This window comes from Halichoerus grypus, chromosome 3, assembly GCF_964656455.1.
Source record: "Halichoerus grypus chromosome 3, mHalGry1.hap1.1, whole genome shotgun sequence".
In the NCBI taxonomy this organism is placed as follows: domain Eukaryota; kingdom Metazoa; phylum Chordata; class Mammalia; order Carnivora; family Phocidae; genus Halichoerus; species Halichoerus grypus.
The window spans coordinates 188,189,128-188,211,172 of NC_135714.1; the positions used below are offsets into that span (position 1 = coordinate 188,189,128).

The 22,045-nt window shown below is 35.9% G+C and overlaps 1 protein-coding gene across 31 annotated transcripts in view; it reads left to right on the forward strand.

Annotated features, from left to right (window-relative positions):
* The window catches only part of PCM1 (pericentriolar material 1), an 80,750-nt gene that overhangs the window by 23,220 nt on the left and 35,485 nt on the right, over positions 1-22,045 (forward strand). For 19 of the 31 annotated variants that reach the window (XM_078069711.1, XM_078069709.1, XM_078069700.1 and 16 more), the window contains 16 exons: positions 2,281-2,390; positions 3,966-4,182; positions 6,707-6,908; positions 7,791-7,964; positions 8,478-8,635; positions 8,753-8,991; positions 10,305-10,459; positions 10,600-10,729; positions 11,692-11,832; positions 12,332-12,522; positions 14,020-14,223; positions 15,806-16,025; positions 16,129-16,274; positions 16,783-16,970; positions 18,981-19,152; positions 21,598-21,956. In XM_078069711.1, coding sequence (XP_077925837.1) covers positions 2,281-2,390; positions 3,966-4,182; positions 6,707-6,908; positions 7,791-7,964; positions 8,478-8,635; positions 8,753-8,991; positions 10,305-10,459; positions 10,600-10,729; positions 11,692-11,832; positions 12,332-12,522; positions 14,020-14,223; positions 15,806-16,025; positions 16,129-16,274; positions 16,783-16,970; positions 18,981-19,152; positions 21,598-21,956 — 3,006 coding nt within the window. The remainder of the gene's footprint in view (positions 1-2,280; positions 2,391-3,965; positions 4,183-6,706; positions 6,909-7,790; positions 7,965-8,477; positions 8,636-8,752; positions 8,992-10,304; positions 10,460-10,599; positions 10,730-11,691; positions 11,833-12,331; positions 12,523-14,019; positions 14,224-15,805; positions 16,026-16,128; positions 16,275-16,782; positions 16,971-18,980; positions 19,153-21,597; positions 21,957-22,045) is intronic. The other 12 variants (XM_078069731.1, XM_078069732.1, XM_078069733.1 and 9 more) reach the window with 2 other exon arrangements.

Here is a 22,045-nt window from a genome sequence, read left to right on the forward strand (position 1 = left end):
GTTCTATATATAGTCTTCCTGAGACTCAGAAACGTTTTTTTCACTTTTCTTTCTTCCTTCATAGCCATGTATCATTTAGGTGGAAATTGTATTGAATTCTTTAGTATTGAGTCTAATTTTATAGTTTGTTTCATCACTTCAAACCTGTTTAATTTCTCAGTAAGTTGAAAACAGCTTGTTACCTATTAAAACTCAGTAAAACTAAGGTCTCTTTTCTAGTCTATCATCCTAGTCTATTAATAATTTATTTCCTGTGGGCTCTCTATTTTAGGTCCTCACTGAGGTTACCTTGTTATTCCTCAATTTATGCTGCTATCCACACCTAGCCCAGTGGCGTAGCCCTCTGATCACTGTTATACATAATTTAATTTTGCATTTTCATATGGAACTGTATGACTTGCAAGTAACTTATTCTTTTGTAATAATTACATAATTGTATATTATATATAATATGTACAGTAATAATTATATACATTTTCAACACATTTTTCCCTTGTAAAGTCCAGAATTCATTAGCTTTTACATTTATATTTCGGAAATAGGTAATTTAGAATAAAACAAAATGTTTAAACAATGACATACTAGTTAATGGCTAATGACTTTAAAGTATTTTAAATATTTTTCAAGTTCTAGATTTCAGAGATATGCCTGTGGTGGTGATGTTATTTCAGATACTTAATGTTTATATCATCTCATTTGATTATCACAAAATTGTAGGTTAGTCTCCAGAGCTTTTTCTTAGTCTCATTTGGGAGAGAAGGAGCTCTAACAGAGTTTGTGACTTGCCTATACTTATATGACATATTAGTAAAATCAGATTTCTTGAATTCTAGGTCAGAGGTCTTCTTTTTCTGAATATATGAACTTGTTTCTTTAAAGTATAATGAGGCAGACACCAGGAGTAGAATGAACAAAGGTTTAAGATTAAATTTATTTTTTATATTATCTCAAAAAGAATTTTAGGTTAGTAATTTTAAAACATTTTCTCTTGTATTTATGAGATTGCTGATGAAAAACCAGAATGATAGTATTTAATATTCTGGTATGTAAGCGAGGCAAAGTAATAGTCATGGGAAAGAGTTGTTCTTTACTCAACTAGCAGTGTGTGTTAGTAATCTACACTGTAATTTCTTTTCAAAATAGAGTTTGCACTTAACTCAGGGCTGAAGGGATTCTATTTAGCCCTGAAATTCTAATTTCTCTTTGAAAAAGCTAGTATTTTCTTTTAAAACAGAAACAGTTTATAGCCCGTGTCTCTTTTAGAGCTGGAAAGGATAAGCACAGGGTGGTTGGGTAGTAGAGCAGTAACCCGTTAGCAAAATTGTCCTCAGAATACTGCTTCAGGAATACTGCCGTAGGAAGATAAAAACTATGGTCTTGTAGTCTCCATTGTATCACAAGCAATTACTTCAGTAAATAATCTGTTCTACTGCAAGGGTCAGCAAGCTATGGCCAGCTGGATTTGGCCCACTGTTTAAAGTTTTATGGAACATATCCATGCCTGTTTGTTTTATGTATCATTTGTGGTTGCTTTTTCCCTGCAATGGCAGAGTTCGGTAGTTGAGACAAAAACCATTTCCACAAAGCCTAACATATGTACTGTCTGAATCTTTATAAAAAATTTGCCAGCCCCTGTATTAGAGCATTGATTCTGTTTGGGGGAGGTGGGGATTGAGACCTGTCAATATCAGCTGTGCTTTTTCAGATTAACCACTTTCCCTTGCCACTCCCCCAACCCAACCTGATAGGCCTGTCCTTTCCCTACTCCATTGAGTCATTATTCTTAATTGGAATGTAGCAGTATCCCTCCTCGAGTGATGGGACAGAAAAAGATGAATCACTATATTAGACTTTTCTGTGTCCCTTTGTCTTCAGGTTAGATGGAAATTTCTTTCTTTTTTTTTTTTTTTTTAAAGATTTTATTTATTTATTTGACAGAGAGAGAGACAGCGAGAGAGGGAACACAAGCAGGGGGAGTGGGAGAGGGAGAAGCAGGCTTTGCGCTGAGCAGGGAGCCCGATGAGGGGCTCGATCCCAGGACCCTGGGATCATGACCTGAGCCGATGGCAGACACTTAATGACTGAGCCACCCAGGTGCCCCTAGATGGAAATTTCTATTAAAATGATTGTTTGGGAGGTAAATCTGAGGGTTAACTAGTTTTAAATTAGGTAAGATTTTTTAAAATTCCTTCCCCCCCCGAATTTATTTTTAGCTTCTCAGAAATTGAAAAGTGTATTAATTTGTTTGCTTTAATGAATAGTTGTTAATTTTCTTTCCAGTTGTAACAGAAACTACAGGTAGCCTATCTGGAGTTAGTATCACCTCTGAACTAAATGAAGAACTGAATGATTTAATTCAGCGTTTTCATAATCAGCTTCGTGATTCTCAGGTAATTTAATTTTTTTAGTATAGTTGAGTTTAAAATCATATTAATTAAGCCAGTGGTTCCCGAACTTCACTGTAGCATAAATATCACCTGGCGTTTTGTTTAAAAAAAAAAAAAAATTAAAAAAAAATAAAATAAAAATGTAGTGTTCTGATCATTGGGATCCCCTCACTCCCAAAGTATGTATGATTCATACATTTGAGGTGGGCTTCCCCACTGTGTGATTCCACTGCTGGTAGTCTGGGCAGTATACTTGGAGAAACACTTAATTAGAGGAAAATCTACATTGAGTGCAGTGATAAGTGAAACTTTCTCCTTGAATGCTACTAGATAATATGTTCTTTTTTCCTCTCAAAGATTCTTTATGGTCATAACCTCTAAAGCTTAAGTTATATTTGAATCTATGTCCTTAAATATTTTACTAACGATTTTGGAGAAAGTTCTTAAGTTTAACTTCAGAATTAATAAGTGTTACAATTTGGTGACCTTTGTAAGTAATGATTTAAATGCAAAATTTCAATCTATGGGCCTTGAATAAGAAAGGGTGAATTATTACCTCTTCACTGTAATGAGTATGAAGATTCAATGTCTCCTGTCTGCTGACCAGGTAAAAATAAATGAATATGGTCTACCACTTTGTAGAATTATTTAGCAATATCTAGCACATTTTTTTGGTGACCCTGCAAATGCCCCATCTTAGAGAAATTCTTCACACGTTCTTATATATATAAGAATGTTCATGGCAGGTTTTGTCAATAGCAAAAATCTAGAAACAATCTAAATGTCCATACACAGGAAAATGGATTAATAAACTATGATATATGCATAGAGTGAAATAGCCAGTTCAGTAAATGAGCCAGAGTTAATAAATGAAAAACACAAGTTTAGGAAGGATACCGCTTGATTAATATTTAAAAATGCATGAAGGATGTATATCTTATGTAGGTACAATAATATATAAACATGTGATGATGGTAATTGTGTTTATTTCTGGAGAGAGTAATGAGATTGGGGGTTGGTATGTATAGAGCTTTAGTTATATCTGTAATGTTATATTTCTCTTCAAAAAAAAAGAATTGATGCAAATGTGGCAAAATGTTAAAATTTAAGCTCAATGGTGTTCATTTTATGATTTCCTAAGCCGTAGTGGATTTTTGAAAATTTTAATAGAGGATCATAGGAAAGAAGTGCTAGGAAAAACTGATAGATTAAGAAAAAGTTTATGATGATTGTAAAAAGCTGGCAAGAGAGAGAGAATGAGATTTTTGAAAGTTTATATAAGTTTATATAAGGCTTATAAAGACATTTCTAGCACTTAATTTAGATCCAGATAGTAATTCAGTCCAGTGAATTCAAGACCGCTGTGTAGTAATATGTGTCCATAAAACCATATAGATGTTATAGTGGCACATCAGGAAATAGTATGTGGTTTGGGAATTGGAAAGGCGTATGCTTACCCACTAGCACAATCTAGGCAAATATTTATTGCTTTTTATAAAGAGTATTTATGTGTTTTTAAAATGAGAATCAAACCTTTCATTGCCTTGGTCGTCTTCTTTTTTTTTTATTTTAAATAAGCCTCCAACTGTTCCAGACAATAGAAGACAAGCGGAAAGTCTTTCATTAACTAGGGAGGTTTCCCAGAGCAGGAATCCTTCAGTTTCAGAACGCTTACCTGATGAGAAAGTACAACTTTTTAGCAAAATGAGAGTATTACAGGAAAAGAAACAAAAAATGGACAAACTGCTTGGAGAACTTCATACACTTCGAGATCAACATCTGAACAATTCATCATGTAAGTAAAGCCGGCTCAGCAGTATTAGGTAGAGGACACATGAGTATATGTGCTGGCATGCAATATTTAATTTAGTAAATATCTAGTGAATGAATGAACTCATACTTCCTCAAGAAAATTACAATATTTGAGGAGAGATAGGACTTGCATGGGGAAAGTTTTTTTTTTTTGAAGATTTTATTTATTTGAGAGAGAGAGAGAGCATGAAGGGGGGAGGGTCAGAGGGAGAAGCAGACTCCCCGCCGAGCAGGGAGCCTGATGTGGGACTCGATCCCGGGAGCCGAAGGCAGTCACTTAACCAACTGAGCCACCCAGGCGCCCTGCATGGGGATAGTTTTTAAGTAACAAGTCAATATACGATGATAACCAAATAGATGGGAGATCTGTTCCTATAATTCAGTAAAGGTAAAGAATAAACTTAAGCCTTGAAAAATAGGTAGGATTTTAATTCAGGGGAAAGAAAAAGAGAAGGTAAACTATTAGGTACTTGAACATATGTTCCTGGATTTTTTTAGCATATTCACATTTTCCCTTAAAGGAAAACTAATCCAAATTGGTACTTTGATTTAAAAACTATCAAATAGATTTAGAAAATATTTATTAAAAAAAGACATGAAAAACATATAGTATGTATGGTTTAGTGCAAAAAATTTATGACTTTTATAGTTTATAACTTGTAGACTATATAAACTGAAAAGTTTATAACTTTTTGGAAATATATGGTCACTTAGGAGGAATAGGAAGAGCATAGTCATACTAGTTGCACTTTAGGAACCACCTTTTCTGCCGCAAGATGTTTTACTTGCTTCTGTCTGATTGAGATCCAGTTGCTAGTCCTCATTTGCTGTCTTCACACCTTCTCAAGCCTGGTCCTTGCCTCTTTCCTAAACAGTTAGTAGTAGGAGCTCTAGCATGGGAAACTGATCAGTAGGGTCAACTCCAGCTGGTCATAATTCTTCAACATTCCAGGTGCTGTCTTATTAAAGAAAAGACAAGGGATAGGAAAAACATCTCTGGAGTCCCTGTTCCTTATTCTTTACCCATCTCATTTCTCTGCTATCCCCCCGCAAAAACCTTAGTATTTCTTCCTGAAACATCCTCCTTTCTTTTCCCAGACCTCTGCTAGTCTCTCCTCCTCTAGAGTATAACCTAATCCCAGTGCTTATTTTTTTTTTTAAGATTTTATTTACTTATTAGAGAGCGAGAGCACAAGCAGAGGGGAAGCAGCAGAGGGAGAGAGAGAAGCAGACTCCCCACTGAGCAGGGAGCCCAACATGGGGCTCAATCCCAGGACCCTGGTGTCATGACCTGAGCTGAAGGCGAACGCTTAACCGACTGAGCCACCCAGATGCCCCCCCCAATGCTTATCTTATACAGATGGACACAGCTAAGAAAAACTTAAAATTCGAAAGTTGTACTGAAGGCCTGGTGGTCAGTTTTATATACATGATAAAGTAGCACTTTGCCTACTGATGACTCTAAGAAATGATTTTTTTTCACACTGGGAAACAGTGTGAAAGCAGTAGCAAAAGGTTGAACAGTTAAGGAATAGAGCAAAGAGACTGTTGGAAACCAGTTGTAGCAATTTGTAATATGAGCAACAAATGATGGTTGTCCCTGTGAGAAAGAGATAAATGACAGTAGTTTTAAAGTGATGGAGATTGAGAAGTGCAAAGATTCTTAATCTTCATTCATTCTCCTTGAAGGCATAAGGTATCTTTAATCCATGTGGACAGAAAAGTAATTAACATATAGTTCAAAGACTCTAGAAGATAAGCCATCATCTAATTAGAAAATTCTGTTGCTGAGTTGTATTTCATGGTATGAATGTACTACAGTTACTTTAAGTTTGTTTTATCTTTTGGAACAAGGAAAATTCCATCTTGGAGACCAGATAAAATTACTCTGAGCTGTGGATTTAGAACATTCTTTGGGGCCTAAACCCCTAGGGTTGTAAAGAGTTGTAGATGCTGTACATCATACACATTTGCCCTAAGTTTTTTTCTTTTGTTTTGTTTTTTGTTTTTGTTTTTTAAAGATTGATTTATTTGACAGAGAGAGCACAGGCAGGGGGAGCAGCAGACAGAGGGAGAGGGAGAAGCAGACTCCCTGCTGAGCAGGGAGCCCATTGTGGGGCTTGATCCCAGGACCCTGGGATCATTACCTGAGCCAAAGGTAGCCGCTTAACCAACTGAGCCACCCAGGCGCCCCACATTTGCCCTGTTTAACTTAACCTAGAATCAGGTTTATCAAAGAATATACTGGTTACTTTTTAAGGTAGAATATAATAGTTTTTGTCAATTTCCACCTCGTCTTTCCTTTTTCTTTTTTTTTTTTCCCTTAAGTCTGTTTGGTTGAATAAGTGCCCTGGCTATTATACACTTATGTTTCTGAAATTTAAAGCTGCAGAATGTAAGATGTTAATGATTTTTACTTTTTATTTTTATATGTAAGCAAACTGAGTAAGTGTTGTTTGATTCCATATTTGTTTGTTTATGGTAACTGTTTTTTTTTTTTTTGTTAGTTGTGCCTTCTTCAGCCTCTCCACAAAGAAGTGTGGATCAGAGAAGTACAACTTCAGCTCCCTCTGTTCCTGTAGGCTTAGCACCAGTTGTCAATGGAGAATCCAATAGCTTCACGTCATCTGTTCCTTATCCTGCTGCTTCTCTAGTTTCTCAGAATGAGAGTGAAAATGAAGGACATCTAAATCCAACTGAAAAACTCCAGTAAAACATTTTTACAAATATTGTTTACATAGAATAGAATTGAATAATGGGGATAAATTATGGTTTTTTTCTTTGTTGAAAATTCTGGAAAAACTGAATTTACGTAATATGATAAATATTCTTAAGAGGTGGTAGAAGAAGTGTGTGTGTGTTATATCTGCATCCTTTGAGTTGTCCAAGAGAAATGTGACATTGTAATACAGGTAATTTTTGTGAGCTAATGCATTCCCATTTTCTAGCTAAAGGATTAGAAATAGGTGGGATTGCATTAAAAGATTTTTATATTCAAATGATTCTAAATTCAGAGCCCAGGCCCTAGAGTCAGAAAGCCCTGATATTCTATCTTACAAGACTGTGTGACCATGGACAAATAACTTACCCTCACTAAGCCTCTGTTTCTTCATCTGCAAAATAGGGATAATATACCTGTTCATAAAGGTATTTTACAGATTAAAAAACATTGGCAGTGTTCCTGGCACTTAATAGAAACTCAATAAACTTAATACTTGGGGTAAACATATTATACACCTTATAGATCTCTTGTGTGTTACAGATTAAGAACCTTCTGTAAATGTCTAATAGTGTCTGCATCCCTGATTTGCCTGAGAGGTAGTATTTAAATGGAATATTTAGTACTTCACTATTTATTAAGAAACCAAGTCTGCTTTTTTTAATGCCTTTGTCTCTAATAGATTATAAGAAAATGGAGTGATGAGATATTGAGTAAGCTATCCTTGAAATTGAATCCCTAACTTTATAGTCACACCCCTTGATATTGCACTAGGTCTGAATTTTGTCCATGCTGGCTGCTTTTATATGGAAATACCGCATGCTTTATTTTGGTAAAATAGTTATTATATATACATTTCTGTTGTTTATCAGGAAGTTAAATGAAGTTCGAAAGAGATTGAATGAACTAAGAGAATTGGTTCATTATTATGAACAAGCATCAGATATGATGACAGATGCTGTAAATGAAAACACAAAAGATGAAGAAACTGAAGAGTCAGAATATGAGTCTGAACATGAAAACTCTGAACCTGTTACTAACATTCGGTAAGAACTTGGAAGTTTGTTTTTCTAACATGTTCCTCCTAACTAAATGCTTCTAATATGGAGCAGAAAAACCTCAATAGAGTGTTACTTGCTTTTTATTTAAGCTTTTCTCCTGTAAGTCTGTGTAAGTCTACTATTTTGGCCAGTGTAATCTTACTGGCCCTGTGAAGAAAAACAAATAGAGAAGCACTGAGTACAGTAGTTTGGTAAATTTGTTGTTTGTTAGGATCACATGCAAGTAAGTCATAAGAAGTATCTAACTTAACATTTTCCTGCCTCTTTATTTTTAGGTATAACTTTGATTTTTTGGATGTTTTTCTTCTTAAATTTCCAAAGAGCAGAAGTTTTTGAAAAGCAAGAGCCAGTTATTCAGAGTATGAATTTAAATGGAGAAATAGCCAGCGATGTTCATAGTTCAGAATTATTTTATCAGCAGTTCTAAAACTTTGATTTTTAATTTTTAATTTTTAATTTTTTACTTTAAATAACTTCAGGCTGTTTTCTTTCTTTTAGAAATCCACAAGTAGCTGCCACTTGGAATGAAGTAAATAGTAATTCTAATGCTCAGTGTGTTTCTAATAATAGAGAGGGGAGATCAGTTAATTCTAATTGTGAAATTAACAACAGATCTGCTGCCAACATAAGGGCTCTGAACATGCCTCCTTCTTTAGGTATGATTGACTATTGATGGATAATTTTGCCATGTTGTTTTTTTGAAGTGGATTTTCTTTAATTAGTACTCTTCTTAAATTTATTAAATTATTGATTTCATTGATACTTGCTTTTAGCAGATTGTCACTATAATAGAGAAGGAGAACAGGGGATTCATGGTGCACAAGGTGAAGATGATGAGGAAGAAGAGGAAGAAGCAGAAGATGAGGGAGTCAGTGGCGCTTCATTAACTAGTCATAGGAGCAGTCTGGTTGATGAGGCTCCCGAAGATGCTGAATTTGAACAGAAGATCAATAGACTTATGGCTGCAAAACAGAAACTAAGACAGTTGCAAGATCTTGTTGCTATGGTACAGGTAAGTACAGCTTGATTTTTTCAAAAGACTGTTAAAACAGTAATTCTTGAGTCACTTACTTTAAGCGTCAGAGTTGATACTCAGTTGTTCAGGTACCTTCTCACCGCCTTCTGAAACATCAGGCAGATTTGTTTTGTATTTTTTTCTTGTACTTTAATTTTTTCACTTTTTATTATGTGAAAAGGCTTCATAATTATAGCTTCTCTATTCCTGAATCCCAGCTCAGTTTCTTTTCCATCTTCTTACCCATATTAGGAATGAATTAGGCTAGTTTTTAGATGAATTAAGAATACCAGATAACACCATCTACAAACTTAAAATTGTCTATCCAGTTTTATAATTGAGTCAGCTCTAACTCTTTAAGGTTTTATTAGAATGATATTTCCAAAGGTTTAAGTTTCAGTTGAGGTCTTCAGAGAAAGCATGAGTAAATATAAAATTATATGGAGTTAAATGTTTTTTTAAAAATGTAGTAGTTCACCCCAACAACCTCTCCCCCTTAGTAAATACATTGATTTTAACAGAAGATGGGGACCTACCCTTAGGAAGCTGAGAACTTTAGTTGTTTTTCCATTAGTCATGACAGATGTGAGATATTCTCATTCGTTTTTGTATTGTGAGTCATTGGCACTGGTTTGGCAAACTAAAGACCAAAGTGAGAGAATAGAAAATTGTAAGCAAGTGACAGTGGACTGGACATTGATTATTTGAAATCATTAATGTAAAAGTTACATTTTAAGGGGCACCTGGGTGGCTCAGTTGGTTAAGCATCTGACTCGGTTTTGGCTCAGGTTGTGAGATCAAGCCCTGCGTCAGGCTCTGCTCAGTGCAGAGTCTGCCTGAGATTCTCTCCCTCTTCCTCCACTCCTTCCCCCACTTAACGTGTTTTCTCCCTCTCTCTCTCTCTCTCTCTCTCAAATAAATAAATAAAATCTTTAAAAAAAGTTAACATTCTACGAAAAATTATCTAGTATCAAGAGTTCCCATATCTGATGGTGTGTTTTTGATCTTTTTCGTATTCTGTATAAAGCTGTTCTTTAATAGCTCAGTATCTGGTCAAGATAAGAAAAGGCAACTTAACATGAGTCATTAGTGGGTAATTGGCAGCTCAGATTATAAATGTACTTTTTTGTTGTTTTAGTACTTCGTTTCCTGTCATTGGTAGAGGACGAGCTTCAGTGTTCTCTAAAAATCATGTACTTAATCTACTGCTCTAATTTTTATGTCATGTAAATTTTACAGAATAGTGGTATTTAAGCTTTGAATTGGATAATGCCTTTAGAATTCAAGATTATTTTAATGATGCTTTTTAGGATGATGATGCAGCAGATCATGGAGTTATCTCTACCAATACTTCAAATTTGGATGATTTCTACCCAGCAGAAGAAGACAACAAACAAAATGCAAATAATACTAGAGGAAATGCCAATAAAACACAGAAAGATGCTGGAATAAATGAGAAGGCAAGGTATGTTAAGCTCATGAGCTTCATTTAATAAAAATTTAGTGCTTATTATAGAGAAGGTACTTACTTGCCTAGGTTCTATATTAGGTCATGCTTAATGCTATCAGATTTATTGGAGTCTGCAAATGTCAATTTAATTATAGAGAGAAATTTTATGAGGCTAAACTACAGCAGCAACAGAGAGAACTCAAACAATTGCAGGAAGAAAGAAAGAAACTGATTGAGATTCAAGAGAAAATTCAAGCATTGCAGAAGGCATGTCCTGACTTACAGGTAATTAGGAACTTTCTTTCCGTTTGTATGAAAAAAGATGTTTAAAACCTAATGTCATTGGAAAGTACTCTTACCTTTTCTAGTACTGAGGTGACACATTCATATCAATATTAGGATTAATAAAATGGATGAACTAATGAAACGGGTTAGGGATGTACATTTACACTATGAAAGATAGCACATAGGAATTGACTCTGATTACTTCTGTTTTTTCACCTGTTGGGCTAGCTACTTTAGATTCAGAACATGAATGTTCATAACTATTAAAATATTCTGGTTTCAGCTTTGCCTTTAAGGGAATAGCATTTCCATCTTTTATTGGCCTAAAATTACGTAATAAAGCATCATGAATTACCTAAAGAAATTAAGTAAAATATTTGTAGTTTGCTTATTAAGTAGTACCCTTTGGGACTGAACAGAGAATGAGTAATCTTTGACCATATCAGGTAATCAGGAGTAGGAGTAAAGTTAACAGAGCAAACACCCAATTCTTTTTGAGATTTTTCTTAAAATATTTTGGTTAGCTTTATTCCTTAGGTTTTGTTTTCAAAGAAAGGGAAACACATCAAATGATGTTTCTCTGTAACAGTTTTTTTTTTTTTTTCCCCTAGACTTTTAACCTTTTCTACTTTGTCTAATCCTTTTCCCTTCTCCCTAGTCTGATGTCCGGAAGAATATATACGAGAATTGGGTTGAGTATATGAAATTTTCCACAGTAGCATTTTATCCCTCTTGTCTCTTTTGTTCTTGAGGCTTGGCTGCTCCTCATCCACTTTACCCTGTGTTTTCATCTTTGTTTTCTTATGTCAGGCTTTCTTTGGATCATAATGGCAATTGAGGTCTGATAATAACAAATTAAATATGGTACTACAGCCCCCAGAGAAATGGTAAAATAACTGCTTTTATGAAATTAACATAATTGCTCTAATTCCTCATAATGGTTTTTACTAATCCTTTTTTAGCTGTCAGCCACTAGTGCGGGTAATTTTCCCACAAAAAAATATATCCCAGCTGTTACTTCAACCCCAGCTGTTAATGGAAATGAAACCAGTACAAGCAAATCTGGTTTTGAGCCTGAAGATTCTTCAGTAGTAGATAACGAGGTATTATATATTGTACCTGTTGTTCCCAAGTCTTATGTCACATCTTAAAGAAGGAAAACTGAATATCTATGAAACATGTTTTTGAATGCAGTCTGTTTTGTGTCTTTTAGTTGGGAGGAAATAATTTTTTCAAAAAGTAATTAATTTGGGATCTTTTCAAAATAATTTCAAAATTATTAGGAAATATTTGGCAGAATTGTATTTAAGAGATAGTTGCAGCTAACAGCAGTCATTTCAGTTAGAAAGACCTGTTCTTTGGCCTTTTATTTATATGTGATTTGTAGAAAACATTATACCTTTCTCTAAATATTTGGCCACTACTTTCATTAAGTATTAATGCCTAATTTTTTCTTATTTATCACGAAAATGCTATTTTCACCATGGGATATCTTGGTGTAAAATGGATAGAGTGAGAATAGAAGTCTTTGTATTTTAGTCTTTAAGGCTAAAACAAATCCAGATATTTATACTAACTCGACTCTGACTTTTAAAATAATAGCTGTGGTCAGAAATGCGAAGACATGAGATGTTAAGGGAAGAGCTACGACAGAGGAGAAAGCAGCTTGAAGCGCTGATGGCGGAACATCAGAGGAGGCAGGGTCTAGCTGAAACTACATCGCCCGTGGCCGTGTCATTGAGAAGTGATGGATCTGAGAACCTGTGTACGCCTCAACAGAGTAGAACAGAAAAGTAAGAGAGGTGTTTAAATTTTTTTTTTTTAATGTCACCTACCTAAGGCATGTAGAGTGGGCAGCTTCATTTCCCCTCTCAGCTCAAATCTGCTGTTTCACTGAGGCTGCTGTTAAATCATCACCTTCGTGGTTCAGTTTAACTAAATCCAGCTATTTTCTGTTGTAACTTCTCAAGGCACTTGATCAAATGGTGATATAGATTTTCTTGAGTGTATAAGCCTTATGTTCTTAGTTAAGTTTTAAGCTTATAAAAGTGAAAATTCTTGTTACTTTGTAGTACTTACATACCAGGCCAGAAAGAAGCACATTTTTACTTAAATGAGGAATCCCCTATTTGTAAATTTCCTAAAGGCCCTATAGCTCAGGGGTTAGAGCACTGGTCTTGTAAATTTCCTAAGGATTAGGAAATTCAGTTTTGGGGTGCCTGGGTGGCTCAGTCGGTTAAGCATCCGACTCTTGATATCAGTTCAGGTCGTGATCTCAGGGTTGTGAAATTGAGCCCCTCATCGGGCTCCACGCTGAGCATGGAGCCTGCTTAAGATTCTCTCTCCCTCTCCCTCTGCCCTTCCAACTCCCACATCCCCCTTGCATGCTTGCTCTCTTTCTCTCAAAAATCAAAAAATAAAAATAAAGTAATAAAGTAATGCTTTAAAAAAATTTAGGATTTACATTTGAAATTTCCATATTTAGAATATTTCTAAAAAATTGGCCATCTGTAATGTCAGTTAATTATCTGTATGGGAGTATTCAGAGCTAATATTTTGAAATTCAAATTTGTTGTGACCTTACCTTTTGATATCCTCAGATGGCATTTATGGAACATTGCACCAAACTTCTCTTCCTCATAGAAGAACTTGTTCTGCTTTGAAGTCCCAAATGCACTTTATTTATCAAATTATATTTATAGTATTTTTTTCTGTTCTGAGTACCACACATCTGAACTTTAGAAAAGTTCTTTGGGTATTTTTGATAGTAAGCATCTAGGTTTGGGAACCATGGATCTAGGATTGGGCTTTCCAGTGCAGCAGCTGTTACATTACCTATATGTACCTATTTAAATTAAATAAAATTAATAACTCATTTTCTTAGTCACACCAGCCACATTTTAAGTGCTCATTAGCCATGTGTACCTAGTGGTTACTGTGTTGGATACACATGTATAGATCATTACTACTATTGCAGAAAGTTCTTTTGGACAGCTCTGATCTAGAAAACTGTTGCTCAAGGTAAAGTTAAAAACTGAGGGAGTTTAGTTTAGGAAAAAAGTTCTAGGAGATACAATTACTATTTTAATTTATTTGAAGAATTGTTTTGTGGAAGGCAGAATAAACATATTCCACATATCAGCAGTGGAATTCAGTGAAATTTTATAAACAGGCAAACATGTTTCATATGCATACATATGTACATGGTACAATGTCTGGCACATAGTAGATGGTAAAGTATTTAGCTGATCTCCAAAATGATCTCTTATTTTTTGTCTCTTAATCTCTAGAACAATGGCAACTTGGGGAGGTTCTACTCAGTGTGCACTGGATGAAGAAGGAGATGAAGATGGTTACCTTTCTGAAGGAGTTGTTCGGACGGATGAAGAGGAGGAAGAAGAAGAGCAAGATGCCAGTTCCAATGATAACTTTTCTATGTATCCTCCTAACAGTGCGAATCATAACTCTTACAACGTAAAAGAAACTAAGAATAGGTTAGTTTCACTGTGTTAACTTCTTGTTTGATTCTTGAAGTCTCAGGTCTTTGTGACACTAAGCACTTCTCTGATTCTCCAAACCAACTGGGTGTCATCATTTAATTCAGTTCTGACACTAACTACTTGGAATTAGGGCAGATGCCACAAGTAAAGGGCTCAGTCCCACAAGATTGCCCTCACTTCAGATGCCAGTTGCAAGTCCCAAGTCTCCATGTGCTCACACTTCTGTCTGACTTTGCTAAAAATTTGGGGGTTCCCACAAGCCCTCCTCAGGTTTCATAATTTGTTGGAACAACTCATGAACTCTACCTATTACAAACGATGCACCTCAGCAACGGCCAGATGGAAGAGATGGATAGGGCAAGGGATGGGTTGGGGAAGGGGTGCAGAGCTTCTGTGTTCTCTCTGGGTGTGCCACCCTCCCAGCACTTCAATGTGTTCACCAACCCAGAAGCTCTCCTAAGCAGCTTGGTAAGGAGTTTTTGTGGAAGTTTCATTCCCTAGGCACAGCTGATTAAATCATTGGCCATTGACATTAAACTCACTCTAGCCCCTTCCCCTCTTGAAGTTGGAGGTGGGGCTGAAAGTTCCAACCCTATAAACACCTGGTTGATTTTTTTTTTTTAGTGACCAGTCCCCCTCCATGAAGTTGTCTAGGGCCTCCGAGGCTCATTAGCATAAACTTAGCTATGGTTGAAAGGTGTCCATTATGAATAACAAAAGATACTTCCAGGTCTCAGGAGATGCCAAGAGTTTTGCGAGCTCTATGCTGGAACTTGGGACAAAGACCAAATGTATTTTTTATTGTATCATAAGAGTTTTGTCAAGATAGATCCCAACTAGACTGAATCAAGATTCATAAGCTTTGATCTTGGCTTCTGTTGTAGGGAATTAAGCAAAACTGAAAATCATAGGTATTGAAAAAGACCTAGCAACAGAATATTCATTACATTGTTATTTCTAACAGTGAAAAATGTTTCATGAATAGAAGATGGTTAAGTAGTTCCACTTGATGATGGAATGTCATGTGGCTAAGTTTAAAGCATGAAGAATGGAAAAATGCTTGTGATATATATTTTCATTTTGTAGAATAGAGAATTACGTGGATACTTCTGTGTAAGACATAAGTAAAAAAAAAAGAGGGGAAAAAATTAAAAATGATAATTACACAAGGCTAGAAATCTGGAATTCCCTCCCCCCCACCATCTCCCCCTCATTTCCATACTTTTGAAGTCCTTTGAACTTAAACTTTGATCTTAAGAAAATACTGGTCTATGAACCATGGTATCAGGATTTATTGCCAGATTTTAAAAACCAAATAATTACAGGGGCGCCTGGGTGGCTCAGTTGGTTAAGCGACTGCCTTCGGCTCAGGTCATGATCCTGGAGTCCCAGGATCGAGTCCCACATCGGGCTCCCTGCTCGGTAGGGAGTCTGCTTCTCCCTCTGACCCTCCTCCCTCTCATGCTCTCTGTCTCTCATTCTCTCTCTCGCAAATAAATAAAATCTTAAAAAAAAAAAAAAAAAAAAAAAGCCAAATAATTACATACGATGACCTAATGCTTTAAATCTGTGTTAGGTGGAAGAACAATCGGCCTTTTTCAGCAGATGGAAATTACCGTCCTTTAGCCAAGACAAGACAGCAGAATATCAGCATGCAGCGTCAGGAGAACCTTCGTTGGGTGTCAGAACTCTCTTATGTAGAGGAGAAAGAACAATGGCAAGAACAAATTAATCAGCTAAAGAAACAACTTGATTTCAGTGTCAACATTTGTCAGACTTTGATGCAAGACCAGCAGGTAAAGTTTACTGTGAAAGTACATTTTTTATATCTTGTTTTTGAAGCAGTGCACATTTTTCTCAAGTCACCAGTAACTATTATGACAATTTGTCTTTCCATAGACGCTCTCTTGTCTGCTACAAACTCTTCTTACGGGTCCTTACAGTGTTATGCCGAGCAATGTTGCATCTCCTCAAGTACACTTTATAATGCACCAGTTGAACCAGTGCTATACTCAGCTAACATGGCAACAGAATAATGTGCAAAGGTAATCTGTTTCTTAGAAGCAGTAAAACTGTATAGTAAATGCTAAAACTGAGCATGTGTTTTATAGTTATCTTCTGGGAGAAAAGGACATGAGCAAAATTGAATATTCAAACATTCTCTATACCCGAAAATTTTATAAACAGTGATTTGCCCGATGTTCCCTTTTAATATTGTAGACTTTAGTTTTTAAAAATTTTCAGTGTTCAACTTCACACTTACATTAGGTGGACTGTATGGTATGTAAATTATATCTCGGTAAAGTTCTTAATAACAAAAATGTATGAGTTTCTTATAGTTATGCTTTTTATCTGGTCAAAGTGATAAGTGCAAATCTTGTTCCAAAGGCCAAGTTATTGAAGTAAGCCTGCAGGACAAGCAGATCTTTGTTGTAGTAAATATCAAAACAGTTCATCTCTTTTGCATGCTCTTGAATCATTTTTTCTGAAAGTATTGCAAACAGAAGGTAATATAACTGATTTGTAAGTTACTGACTTCTTAAATATTTATAGGTTGAAACAAATGCTAAATGAACTTATGCGCCAGCAAAATCACCCAGAAAAACCTGGAAGCAAGGAAAGAGGCAGCAGTGCATCACATCCTTCTTCTCCCAGTTTATTTTGTCCTTTCAGCTTTCCATCACAGCCTGTAAATCTGTTTAACCTACCCGGGTTTACTAATATTTCATCATTTGCACCAGGTAAGTGAAAACTTGAGAGGAAAATAAATAAATGCAGACTGCTTGAGAATATTGTTTGTCTCTTGCATGGAGTTTAATGGGTCTCTTCTGGAATGGTAGGAGGTGTATGCAGAGAAAATTACGAACTCTTCTACATTGATTCTTTATGGTGAAAACTTAAGCTTGAAATGGTTGCTAATGAAATTAAGTCAACTACTTATGAAAGATTGCTCAGTCTTACACCTTTGAGTTATCCCGCAGCGGTTTATTAAGGAAGAGGGGACATAACCTGTGCCGTGGCTGCTGCACACCAGGCACTGTGCGGTCGGGGGATGTGACTAGACCAAAGCTTAGCTTAGGCTTAGATTTAATTTTATTTAGCTTTGGCTTGTATTCAGACTTTTTTTCCTGCACCCATTATGTCCTGAGACATATAAATGGCTGGGATTCAGATGAGTAAAATGAACACTTAAAGTCATTTAGAGTCTAGTGGGGAAGCTAAGCATGTCAGTAGGTGCTCAGTGCAGAGCCGTGGGGGCGGTAGCAGTGGTACAACTGAGATGAGTGGCCTTTCCTTAGGGCAAGAGATTGTCAGCAAGTCTCCCCCTCCCCCGCCCCAGAAAGCATGTTATTTAAATAATGAACAGAATTTATTTCCAGGGATATTAGAGGAGAAAGGACTTCCTAATCAATCAGTCGACCACTTAGAGTTACAAAGCAATGAAACAGTTTATCACGTAGGGAATTTAGAGGTCATTAAGTATGGCTAGTGATCAGGGCCTTAGCTGGGGAAGAGTAATTGATATGGCCGGAGAGCAGCAGAGACCTTTTGTGCAGTGCAAAGAAGCTTAGACTTTCTTTGCCTTCCACAGGGGCCATTGAAGGATTTTGAGCAGGGGGATAGCATGAGATTTCTATTTTAGGAATATCGCACTATTAATAGTGTTGCAGAGATTCAAGAGAGGAGCTAAGAGTATCGCTGGTGAATAGGAAACCGAAGGCTGTTGTAGTAATAGCAGAGAAAGAATGACAGCTTGATCTAAGGCATTGGCAGGAGGGGTACAGAACTAGGAGTAATTCAAAAGACTTTCTAGAGGTAGAATAAATTAGGTGATCAGTTAGATAAGGTGAGTCATGAAAGAGATGGAGTTGAAAGTGTTTGTCAGGGAATACAGGAGGAGAAAAAGGGTTGGGAGGGCTGGAAGGCTTTTTGAATATAAATCAATAAAAATAGCAGTGTATTTTCTTAGGATTATAAAAACAATGGCATTAACAAATTGAACAAGCATTTTAGTTCTTGAGCACTGATGAATATTGGCAGCAAACATTTTTTGAGTAGATTTCTAGGTAACAGATAATATTAAAAATTGCACATGCAGTTCCTTTACACTAATATGCTTCATGCCTGTGCCAGCCCTGGGCAAAGACTATTCATTCTTCACAAACTAATTTTGTGAAGCCTCTCTCACCCCTTTTCCCCCACCAAGTTGTTAGTCGCCCCTTGCAAATACATCTGACACGACACTGTATGGTAAGAATTTAGTTCTATTCTAGTTTCCCAGTTAAAGTAGAGTGGAAAGAACATAAGCTTTAGAATTGTGCAGATGTGAGATCTGACCTGCTCTTCAATTTACTAGCTGTTTAATCTTTGAGCCAATTTTCTCCTTGGTAAAATTAATATAATACCTATGTCATAGAGTTGTTTTGAGCATTAAATGAAATAACAGATAAATAAATAATCCTCATCCCTTCAGAGCTAAAAGTTAGAGGTAATAGTACTTGACATTCACCAAATTACTGGGTACCAGACTCTTGTAGGCATTTACCTGTTATTTTATTTAATCATCAATGCCAAAAACCTAGTGGGCTGAACTGTAAACAGTGATTGAACAAATGAATGTTAGTTTATTTTAACAGTTACTTGTTTTGGTGGATTTGAGCGGCACATTTAATTAAAACTCTCTTTAATATCATATTAAGGCCTTTAGGTACTTCTTTGTTGTTGTCTTACCCATTGCTTTTATTTATTAGGTATGAATTTCAGCCCTTTATTTCCTTCTAATTTTGGAGATTTTTCTCAGAATATTTCTACACCCACTGAACAGCAGCAACCATTAGCACAGAATTCTTCAGGGAAAACAGAATATATGGCTTTTCCAAAACCTTTTGAAAGCAGTTCTTCTATTGGAGCAGAAAAACAAAGGTACTCAATTGTGAACATAATCCATTCTTTTCTTAAACGTCACTTTTGTGATTGTATCTAATTATATGTAATTTGAAAACACAATTAGGAAGGATGCTTGTTATTGTTTGGCTTGTTAGCATAGCATTGAGAGTATTAAACTGATACCTTACCAGGTCTCTCTCAGGCATACACCTGCCACTAACCGTGACACAGGAACAGTTCAGTGTTTTGATCAGAGTGGAAGGATAAGACCTGACCCATATAGTGTCTTTTGCCTTGATTTGATATCTGTCCTTAAGTTCACTTTAGGGCGAGAAACTAATATTAACTACTAGATGATAGTTGTAAAGTAATGGCTCCTTGATTCATAGCTCCTGATTAGAATAAGTTCTTTAGGCCTATTTAAATGTAATGTTGAGCACTATCAGATTATTGATAGATGCTATCGGTCATAGTCAGGATTTCTTTCTTTGTTTCTTAGTGTTAACGTGTTTTTTTCCTCAGTGTTATTATTTTTTAATATGATAGTCTTCCCAAATGAAATTTTTGACTCAAATAGTGTAAAAGACTATTTGGATTGAGTCAGGTCAATCATTCTCTGTTTTTATAGCTAAATAAATAATATTCTCAATGATTGTGTTAATCCAGAAAATGATTTTGATAGCTAGCTGGTAAAACTATAGTCTTTTTATTGTTACTGTTATTTACTTCAGAAAAAAAATTTTTAGAAGGATGAAAAATTAGAGGTCAGTTCAGCCTAGTACTTCTTCTGTAAGAAGTATCTCTTTGATTTTGTCTTTTGTAAGCCCTTTACAAATATAAGATTCACATTACTTTTCTCTTCAGTTGTGTGATTGGGCATGTCTTGGAGCACTTAAATAATCATTTTGGCACTATTTAATTATTAAATCATGGATTTTTTTTTTTTTTTTACTTGATTAAACAAAACCTAAGAATTCAATTTTGTATTTGACTCCAGGAATCCTATGGTTGACCTCCCAGACTTTTATTTTACTTTATTTTATTTTATCTTATTTATTTATTTATTTTGTAAGAATCATTTTAGGGGCACCTGGATGGCTCATTCAGTTGAGTGTCTAACTCTTGATTTTGGCTTGGGTCATGATCTCATGGTGGTGAGATCAAGCAAGCCTCAAGTTGGGCTCTGTGCTGACTCTGCTTGAGATTCTCTCTCTCCCTCTCCCTCTGCCCCTCCCCCCTTCTCTAAAATATATAAATAAATCTTTTTTTCCCCCCCCAAAAAAGAATCATTTTAGCTCTCAGGCTGTACAGAAATAGATAGCAGGCTGAATTTGGCCTGTAGACTATAGGTTTGCTAATCTTGTCTTAATTTGAACCCTGTAGGTCACGGTCTACTAAATCATGTTCTTCAGAACACTATTGTTCATGTCAGGTTCTGTGATAAAAATTTTGGACATCTTGCTCACTATGTTCCCTTCTAAGACATTTGTATAGTACATTAGCATGTTTAAAGTTTTGAGAAATCTTGCAGACATGTTTAACTTTATTGTTTCCCAAACTTAGATGATCAGTAAATACCTATTAACATATTAAAGGATGTCAGTGTTCAGCAGATAAAATTTGGAATGACACCAGACCACCACAACTAAACTCTACTTAATGTGTGGAGGAATAAATTACGAGTTGCATGGACGATTGTTTTCACCAAATTCCAGTTCTATTTGAACTGCTTTAAGTGACATAGATTTGTGTATATTCCCAAACCATCTACGACATACAACTCTTTCTCAGCTATTCCTCCAAGTGTTTTGTTTTTTCCTTGTATGTCCCATCCTTTTTTTGAATTTTTCTTTCCCACTCTTTGTCATCATGAGTGCTAGATCTTTTGTTTGCAACTTTTGCCAGTGAAAATGGTTTAGTGAGAAGGGTCTGATTAAAGTTTAAAGGCGCCCCTGGGTGGCTCAGTTGGTTAAGCATCCGACTCTTGATTTTGGCTCAGGTCATGATCTCAGGGTTGTGAGATCGAGCCCCATTTCAGGCTCCATGCTGGGTGTGGAACCTGCTTAAGATTCTCTCTCTGGGGTGTCTGGGTGGCTCAGTCAGTTAAGTGTCAGACTTCAGTTCAGGTCATGACCTCAGGGTCCTGAGATTTAGTCCTGTGTCTGGCTCCACGCTCAGCAGGGAGCCTGCTTGTCTACTCTGTCTCTTCCCTCATTTGTACTCTCTCTCTCTCTCAAATAAATAAAATCTTAAAAAAAAAAAAAAGGTTCTCTCTCTCCCTCTGTCTCTCTCAAAAAAGTTTAAAGTAATTAAGTACATTAGGCTATATAATATTAACATATTTGATGTATATTTCTGTGGAAGTGTTTTTATAGCCTGTTGATGTTTTTATTTGCCTAAATCTGTTAACTATATCTGCAGTTTTCCAGTAAGCCTAGAACTCTATCGTCATATCTATAAAAATTTATTTTCATTGGTAAGGAATCAAAAACAGCCCGAAGAGGAGGTGGAAAACAGTAGGACACCGTGGTTATATGACCAAGAAGGTGACGTAGAAAAACCATTTACCAAGACTGGATTTCCAGTGTCTGTAGAGAAAATTGCAAATAGTAATCGCAAAAATCAATTAGATACTAGCCGGAGAAGACACCAGTTTGATGAAGAGTCATTAGAAAGCTTTAGTAGCATGCCTGATCCAATGGATCCAACAACAGTAACCAAAACATTCAAGACAAGGAAAGCATCTGCACAGGCCAGCCTGGCATCTAAAGATAAAACTCCTAAATCAAAGAGTAAGAAAAGGCATTCTACTCAGCTGAAAAGCAGAGTTAAAAATATTGGTAAGTGTTAAACTTTGTTGAATATTGATCAGTGTAAATGTTGGTAACTTTATTCTGGCATGTTGACATACTTCATTTCTTTGTGGCTA